This window comes from Chenopodium quinoa, unplaced genomic scaffold (genome assembly GCF_001683475.1).
Source record: "Chenopodium quinoa cultivar QQ74 unplaced genomic scaffold, ASM168347v1, whole genome shotgun sequence".
Taxonomy (NCBI): Eukaryota; Viridiplantae; Streptophyta; class Magnoliopsida; order Caryophyllales; family Amaranthaceae; genus Chenopodium; species Chenopodium quinoa.
Window position 1 is genome coordinate 1738477 of NW_018743783.1, and position 9884 is coordinate 1748360.

Genomic DNA, 9884 nt, shown 5'->3' on the forward strand with positions numbered 1-9884 from the left:
TCCAAAAGAAAGCTGACAATGTTTCATAAGAAAATGATAATTGATAATTCAAAGGTATTTGAATATGGTTTTGTTTAAAATGATTAAATTTTTAAATGTGAAGTAACAATTGTGTAAATATATGAAACATTAGTACTGTAATATGAAATATATATTGTTTTGGATGGAACATTCGTATTTGAATATGGTTTTGTTTAAAATGATTAAATTTTAAATGTGAAGTAACAATTGTGTACATATATGAAACATTAGTACTGTAATATGAAATATATATTGTTTTGGATGGAACATTCGTATTTGAATATGGTTTTGTTTAAAATGATTAAATTTTAAATGTGAAGTAACAATTGTGTACATATATGAAACAGTAGTACTATAATATGAAATATATATTGTTTTGGATGGAACAATTGTTTGTAATGTATGTACTTAAGTTGGTGTAAGTACAACTGTATGGAACAATGGTTTTGATAAATGGAACAAAATTACGTATAATTGAAACATAGTTGGAGCGATTGGTTGTAAAGGTTTAATATTAACAGTTATTATAACAAATGTAACAATAGGGTAATGTGGAGGAACAGTAGGTCAGATATATGGAACAATAAAGTGCATTTTTGTTTCATATCACTTCCTTCATCATCGAATTTCGCACTATCCATCAAGAATAACGTGTACCGTTATTTGTAATTAAATGTGTGCCTTTTTGTTTTTTGTACACATCTATATTTAGAATCATTGAAATCTTTTTTTCCTCTTTTTTTGCATAAAATTAAATATGCACTGTTAGATCTGTTTCCATATATAGCATGGTCCTCAAACAGTCTAGTGTTTTTACATTCTGTTTCATATACTTTTTTTGTTGCTCCACAGGTGAATATTGGTCCTGTCAAGACATAGAGAATGGTGAAGGAATATGTTGGTGGGTATGAGAATATAGGTGCTAGTAGGAATGACATCAAAAATTTTCATAGAGATTTAAAGGCGTATATTGAAGGATCAGACGCCCAAATGTTTGTTGACAATTTTAAGAGGAAAAAGTTAATGTGGTCGGCTTATTTTTTTTATTACGAAATGGATGAAGACGACTGTCTATGTAGAGCTTTATGGGCAGATCCTATTTGCCGGAGAAATTATGCCGTATTTGGTGATATGCTCTCATTTGATACAACCTACCAAAGCAACAGGTATCATAGTGTTATTTTTAAAGTTTTTTGAAATTTTTTTTTTGGTGTTACAATTTGATGTAACATTTGTTTAACTTTTCGGAACATTGGAAAAATATTACGAAACAGTAGACATAAATATCGGAATCGTAATTTCAGCGTATTTTTCATGTTTTCCAGATATAATATGGTGTTTGGTCCATTCACGGGAGTCGATCACCACAAGAAATGTGTCACTTTTGCTGTTGGTTTTATTGTAAAGGAAGATGTTGCTTCATTCCAATGGCTATTTAGAACATTTGTTAAGGCAATGGGCAGTAGGGAGCCCAATTGTTTAATTACGGATCAAGATCCAGCTATGAAAATTGCTGTAAATTCTGTTTTCCAGCAATGTGAGCACAGGTATTTATTTTATTGTACTGCAACTATAATGATTCATTTGTGAATACTATTGTTTCAAAATATGTGTCTGATGTTTCATATTAGTTTATTGATGTTTCCAGCTGTTGTTATGATGTTAAATATTATTGTTCTGAATTTAAAAAAAAAAAAAATCTTGTTCCTAAATAGTGTTTTATTGTTTCAAATTTATGTTTTGATGTTCCATTAGGTTAATCAATTGTTACGAGAATTTGCCTAATTATTCCAATTATTTATTTTATTATTTCAAATCTTCATGATAATGTTCCGGAATTTTACTATAATGTTACAGTATTAAAAGCTAATGTTCCTAAATAGTGGTCTAATGTCCCATAATTAATGTCCTTCAGATTTTGTATGTGTCACATAATGATTCATTTGTGAATACTATTGTTTCAAAATATGTGTCTGATGTTTCATATTAGTTTATTGATGTTTCCAGCTGTTGTTATGATGTTAAATATTATTATTCTGAATTTAAAAAAAAAAAAAATTCTTGTTTCTAAATAGTGTTTTATTGTTTCAAATTTATGTTTTGATGTTCCACTAGGTCAATCAATTGTTACGAGAATTTGCCTAATTATTCCAATTATATATTTTATTATTTCAAATCTTCATGATAATGTTCCGGAATTTTACTATAATGTTACAGTATTAAAAGCTAATGTTCCTAAATAGTGGTCTAATGTCCCATAATTAATGTCCTTCAGATTTTGTATGTGTCACATAATGATTCATTTGTGAATACTATTGTTTCAAAATATGTGTCTGATGTTTCATATTAGTTTATTGATGTTTCCAGCTATTGTTATGATGTTAAATATTATTATTCTGAATTTTTTTAAAAAAATATTGTTCCTAAATAGTGTGTTATTGTTTCAAATTTATGTTTTGATGTTCCATTAGGTTAATCAATTGTTACGAGAATTCGCCTAGTTATTCCAATTATTTATTTTATTATTTCAAATCTTCAAGATAATGTTCCGGAATTTTACTATAATGTTACAGTATTAAAAGCTAATGTTCCTAAATAGTGGTCTAATGTCCCATAATTAATGTCCTTCAGATTTTGTATGTGTCACATAATGATTCATTTGTGAATACTATTGTTTCAAAATATGTGTCTGATGTTTCATATTAGTTTATTGATGTTTCCAGCTATTGTTATGATGTTAAATATTATTATTCTGAATTTTTTTAAAAAAATATTATTCCTAAATAGTGTGTTATTGTTTCAAATTTATGTTTTGATGTTCCATTAGGTTAATCAATTGTTACGAGAATTCGCCTAGTTATTCCAATTATTTATTTTATTATTTCAAATCTTCAAGATGATGTTCCGGAATTTTACTATAATGTTACAGTATTAAAAGCTAATGTTTCTAAATAGTGGTCTAATGTCCCATAATTAATGTCCTTCAGATTTTGTATGTGGCACATAATGAAAAAGCTGCCTGATAAAGTTGGAAGGAATATCATTCAGGATACTGAATTTTTGAAGGAACTCAGTAAGTGTGTTTGAAATTTAGAAATTGAGGCACCTGAATTTGAAGGGAAGTGGAACAATGTTCTTGTTGAGTTTAAATTACAAGACCATGATTGGTTGAATTTGATGTTTGAGATGAGATCTATGTGGATTCCAGCGTATTTTAGAGATGTGTTTATGGGTTGTATTATGAGAACTACCTCAAGGTCAGAGAGTGAGAATAATTTTTTTACATCCGTTGTAAATCCTCACGTGTCTCTTGTGGAATTTTTCATGAGGTATGAAACTGCGTTGGATGCACAGAGACATAGTCAGGCAGAGAATGACAATGAATCACAGGAGAAATTCCCTCAATGTAAGACATAATTGTTGATTGAGATTCTGAGGTGTACACCGTTTCTGTATTTTATGAATTTCAAGATGAAGTTCATAGTGCTTTTTATTCTTGTGGTGTAGATGAACTGAGGAAGGAAGATGGTATTGATGTAGCAATTGTTACTGAGGCAAATAGGAGAAGGAAATTTAAAGTTTTGTTTAACTGCTTTAGTTATGACACTACCTGCTCTTGTAAGAAGTTTTATAGGATAGAAATCCCATGCAGACATATGATATGGATGTGGAAGGCAAAGTATTTAAAAAGCATTCCAAAGCAATATATATCTTAGATCGTTGGACAATAACTGCTACTCAGAAACCAGTGTTAGATATAAGTTGTTTAGACACCGAAGACGATAAGCGGGTGGTTATAAATGAAATGTGGTTGGAGATATTTTCTTGTGTGAGTTGGGTTAAAGGTCATGAGGAGGACTTTATTAAGAATATTCGAGAGTTCAAGAATAAAATTGAAGCGACAAAAAATGTTACTGTAGTTGATACTCAGAATGTAAGATCTAGTGAACATGATATTGAGATGTTAATAGGATGTAGCATTCCTGATGAAATACTTGTTCATCCTCCTAAAGTGTCGAAGAATAAAGGTACAAGTGTTCATGATGGCTGTGAAACTAGTGGGTCTAAAAGATTAAAGGGTGCCAAAGAAATAGCAGTTGAACAATCTAAAAAGAAAACGAAGAGGAAATGCAGTGGCTGTGGCAAGTTAGCATATCATGATATTCGGAATTGTCCTCACAAAGCATGATGATTTGTGCAGCTGTTGTTCCTTCTTATGGGAATGTTTTACTCATTTTTATGTTTGTTGTAATGGAACAATTAGTTACATTTGAGAAACATCAGTTTTAATATATGTTACATCAGTTTTGAGAAGCATCAGTTTTAAGAAACATTAGTTCTAATATATGTAACAATTGTTTCATTTAAGGGAACAGTAGGAACATTATCTGAAATATTAAGATTCGTTTTAGCATGTTTTATATAAAAAAGTTACGGAGTATATAATATTTTTCACAAAAGTGTGCAAATTGATTTTATGTGGCAGCGTGTATTGATTTGACTAGTTATCTTTTTTTAAAAGTACTGGCGTGGTATTGTTGCTTTGGGAACATATTTATGGTAAAGTTTAAAAGCAACCTTACACTTGTCAGTTTCACGTGGAAACGTGTTCAGTTGTGACAGTGCATGGTTTAAATTTATTTCTTACCGTTGACAATGCATGTTGTGACATTGTTTCATATTACCTAACCGTTGTTTCATTTTATATATTTATAGTTTTATTTAATAGTTCTAATTATGGGAAAATGATCCAGAACATGTTTAGCTAAACCTATAATGACATTGTTTCATATTACCTAAATGTTGTTTCATTTTATATATTTATAGTTTCATTTAATACTTCTAATGTTTCATATTAATAGTTCACAATTGACAATAATGTATGCACATCTTTACGTACGAAGAAGGAACTGTTCAGATATTAATAGAAAATCATTAGACGAAACATAAGATGTTTAGCTAAATTATCCAGAACATGCATAAAAATTATGTATCTTACAACTAATGTGGAAACATTCATAAACATTGTTTACTGATTAACATGACAAAGCAGCTCTAATGCCCAGGTCTTTGATTTGGCTATAATTTCATCTTGTAGTACGTTTGCAGGGCTTGTCAATATTTTCCCACAATACTCAATCCTCAGCTTCTTCATTACATCAGGCTGAAATATATTAACAATTCAAAATAAATACCGGAACAATGAACCATAAATTATGTATAAATTAATATAAGAATTACACAAAAACTTACATCTTTTGGGTCGAATCCAATATCCCAACATTCATCTAGCTGCCCCTTGTAAGTTTCCATGTGTTTGAGAGCGTATACACCGCAGTCATTATAATTGTCATTATTTTTCCATCTCATTTCCTTCATAGTGGTATTGAATCTAGACACTGCCCGTCCATTCCCAACTTTCTTTTCATTTAGAAATTTAGCAAATGCCTTGATCTGTATAATATGAAACAATTAGATGTACCAAGGAACAATGAAACAACAAATATATATACAATGAAACAATTGATATATAATATGAAACAGCGTAAATGAAAAATGAAACATCAGATGTATGAATATGAAATAACATATTATATGTACAATGAAACATATTTTATTTAATATGAATCAGCAGTAATGAAAAAATGGAACATCAAATGTATTATTTGAAACCATATATACATATATTGAAACAAATTCTATATAATAAGAAACATCAGAAATCAACAATGAAACACCAGATATACTAATTGAAACAACAAAAAATAAAAATGGAATACCAGTGATGTTTAGTGAAACAGTGTTATATTTTTACCATGGTAGCTGGAAAATTGCTGTACTTTGCATCCCTTTCAACACCTTCTTCTAGAAATCTGTTGTCTATAATTTGCAGTTGCTTGAGTGAAAAATTGAAACAGAACGGATAATATTGTTCAAATGCTGGGACGAGAAAGAAAACCTATAATGAAACAATAAGTAAGTTATATGTAACATTAAGTATGTCTTATTGAGCAAATATATATGCTAAGAATCAGTATTAGTTTAGTATCTAACCAAATCTACTTTGTCAAAAGTAGTTATTTTAGAATGCTTCATCTCGTCCACCATCCTGCTCTTGAAACAATTGTATCTCTCTGCAAACTTGGTATTTGGCGTAAAGTACTTGTTACCGCACAGCATATTCTGTTTTTTTCCAGGTAATTAATCATTGTTAAAGTTGTTAGTGTATCAGAAATATTATAATTGTTAGTGTATCAATATTATGAAACTGAAATATTTTATACGGAGCATAATATATTAAAAATGAAACATTGGCACTATATAGTGGAACATTTATTGTCAATTGAAACAATGGAATATGTTAATGAACCAAATTATATGATAAATGAAACATTAGAGCTTAAAAGTGAAGCAGTTAAATAATTTTAGACATAATTACCCAACATTCAGAGGTGTAGAAAAAACGGTTGATATCGCCTGGTTGCCTTCTTTTGTTTGCCATGTTAAGGATGTGGCCCCAGGAGTCTATTATATTGTTGACCACATAGTTGTCACCTTGTAGTCCTAAAATGTCTTCCCTACTGATGAAGTTAAGCCCATCATTGTACAGCTGCTCACTGAAATTGATGGGACAGCAAAACAATTTAATGAAACAATATGTATATAATATGAAACAATATAATATTGTATATACTATGAAACAATATGTATATAATATGAAACAAAGCATTCCAGAAAATTCTCACGATTTTGGGCCTGCACAAAAGGCATATTCGGCGGCTGTTCTTTGTAGGGCATCAATTTTGCTGAAATTTTTTCATTCTGCACCATGAATGGGGATCGAAGGTGCACAAGAAGATTTTGTGTGAGTCTTTTTTCTCTTTGCATACCAGTCACTAGCTCCTCACAATGTTCCATCGTTATCTTATGAACGATGGATTCAGTGAGTGACTCCAACTGCTGATCCGTTGGAGATTCTTCCTGCTCTGGTGACTTTCCTTTTGCTGGGGGTGTTGGAGGCAACTCCTGTGAACCTACAAACAGATTATAGTTTGGCTGGGATTCAGATAATGGAACAATGTCTTGAACGGATTCATTGTGGGGTGTAGCTTGTGGGGTTACAACATTCTCAGGGGGGGTTCATCTTGTTGTTTGTCTTTGGCCTGAAATTTTGCCCATGCTTTGTTCATCACATCACTGAGCTTAGATAAAAACGCTGGCTCATGAAATAAGTTCTCATCTTGAGATAGAAAACCCGGGGTCTTGATTCCTTGTTGACTCATAGTGGGCTGTACTGATGTGTACTTGCCCCATAGATTTCTAATGAGCTCCTTCATCTCATCTGGGATCTCCACCTCCTCAATCAATTTGTATGCCTTGTCAATCAGTGCATACATTGACTGGACATGGCCAACAATTTCCTTGGAAATGTTGTTGAATTCATCAAGTATAAATCCCTATAACAAACCAACAACGTTTCAAATTCCAGTATTATAAACAATGAAACACGTGATATAAAATATGAAACAACATGTAGCCAATATGAAGCATCAGATTTATTATATGAAACAGCGTACACAAAACATGAAACAGCCGAAATATATTACGAAACAATAATGTCATGAACACGGAAACAATAGGCATATAAAATGAAACAACATACATCTGAAATTTATTGTGAAACAGTGTACACCTAAATTGAAACAGCTGAAATATATTATGAAACAATATACATCTGAAATCACATATTTTAAATATGTAACAGCATATATTCAACATGAAACAACAATTAATGAGAAGTGAGATTTATTACATGAAACAGCAGGCATTCAATATGAAACATCAAATTTATTATACGAAGCAATAGGTATATAAAATGAAACAATAGGCATATAAAATGAAACAACATACATCTAAATCATATACATTATTTTGAAACAACAGTAATATGTAATGAAACAAATAATATTTAATATGAAACAATGAAACATCAGGTATATTAATTGTTATGCTTCTTTTTTTTTTTTTTTTTTTTTTTTTTTTTTTTTTTTTTTACCTTAACATCTTCAGGAGCAGAGGACGACGAAGGCCCTTGATTTTCTTCACCAGAATTCGTGTTTATGGCAGTTAACCTGTCGAGGACTTTACCTTGTCCAAATCCTCTCTTCATCTCGACCTTCATTCGTTCTTGTATCATCTGCTTGTTCCAAACGGATATTAGGGGTATTGTCCTTCGTGGTTGAGCTGTGCCACGCTTCAGTCTATCAAAGTACATAACCTGTTTAAGCCGGTATGGAAAACTGTTGGTTTAAATTTTGAAACAACAGGCATATAAAATGAAACAACATACATCTTAAATATATTGTGAAACAGAACATACATTTGATATCACATATTTTGAATATATGTTGTTACATATTTAACAGATGGTGTTTCATTTTATAATAAATGTGATTTCAAATGTATGTTCTGTTTTACAATAAAATGAAACACCATCGGTAAAATATGTAACAACATATATTCAAAATGAAACAACAATTAATGAGATGAAAGATTTATTACATGAAATAGCAGGCGTCCAATATGAAACATCAGATTTACTATACAGTAGGCATATAAAATGAAACAACGTACATGTGATATCAAATGTTTTGTTCGTATTATTATTTGGATAATGGACTATAAATTATATATAATGTACTATATGAAACAACAGTAATATGTAATGGAACAAATGACATATAATGTGAAACCGCATAAATAACAATGAAACATCAAGTATATATATGTTGTTTGATTTATATGCCAATTGTTTCATATTTTAAACAGGTTATGTACTTTGACAAAGATATCAAAGTACAAATACTACCAGTTGGTTTAACATATGTAACAACAAATAAACAATATGAAACAGTTGATTTTAAATATGAATATGTAACAACAGACGTTTAATATGAAACTGCATATTTATTATATGAAACATTATATATTTAACATGAAACAACTTACATAAAATATGAAACAGCTAATACTAAAGCAAGTACTCAAATTAACAGTGTAACAGTAAGGATTATTTTAGTTACATTGTAATTACTCAGTGAAACAGTTTATTAAGATTCTGAAACAATATAATTACCATCAAGAATGTCAGAGGTCCTGTGAAGTATGCAGCTCCTTCCTTCCATTCTGCTACGGAGTTTATCAGATTCTCAAAGGTGTATGTACACCAGTCGTAAGTCTTAATTTGTGAGACATTCTCACATCAATACAAAAATTTAAAATTTAATGTTGAACGAGATGTAGATCGTACACTACAATTTATGGCAGCCACAATGAAATTCCAGATGAATTCATTGGTTACATCTTCATCTTTTTGGGTCTCAATCAGCTGTATTAATGAGGTATTGGTTGGACTTCCATCAGCAAATTGATCTCTCCATTTTTGCAGGAAAACCTGCGATTCTTCATCCTCTTCAATCCACTTATTGTCTTTAATTTCTCTCCCTCCGATTGGAAGACCAAATACAGCATGGACGTCTTCCGGGAGGACTTCTATCTCCTCTCTATTTGGCAATTGAATAGAGGCTCTGTCGGGTTTAAAGCTTGTCACAAGCTCGTGACAAAAACTGTTTTTGTTAGAATCCAGGTCCAATAGTAGGAAGGACCCAAAGCCTACATCCCGTATAGCTTGATTGTAAGCTTCCGGAAGTCCTACAATAACGTGTTTCATGAATTTGGCTAGTGGAATACGTTGTCTAAATACCACTTGTTCCTCCTCATCGCTGTCTACTTCACATGTCTAATTTTTTTTCCCTTCGCAGACTATACATTTGCTGAACGTTCCTTCCTTTTTTTTTTGGCAC

The 9884-nt window shown here is 30.9% G+C and overlaps 1 protein-coding gene across 1 annotated transcript; it reads left to right on the plus strand.

The window, feature by feature from the left end:
- The first annotated feature begins 903 nt into the window (after positions 1-903).
- Positions 904-4210, plus strand: LOC110684898 (protein FAR1-RELATED SEQUENCE 5-like). Its single transcript, XM_021861336.1, has 6 exons — positions 904-1187; positions 1347-1568; positions 3009-3094; positions 3230-3427; positions 3529-3599; positions 3656-4210. Exons 1-6 carry the CDS (start codon positions 904-906, stop codon positions 4208-4210), a joined length of 1416 nt encoding a protein of 471 aa, XP_021717028.1.
- The last annotated feature ends 5674 nt before the right edge of the window (positions 4211-9884 follow it).

Bases quoted from the DNA above. Each gene is read 5' to 3' on its own strand.
- LOC110684898 (XM_021861336.1), top strand. From the start codon at position 904: ATGGTGAAGGAATATGTTGGTGGGTATGAGAATATAGGTGCTAGTAGG. The intron at 3,428-3,528 runs GTAAGACATAAT...CTTGTGGTGTAG, and splicing joins ACAGGAGAAATTCCCTCAAT to ATGAACTGAGGAAGGAAGAT. The intron at 3,600-3,655 runs GTTTTGTTTAAC...GAAGTTTTATAG, and splicing joins ATAGGAGAAGGAAATTTAAA to GATAGAAATCCCATGCAGAC.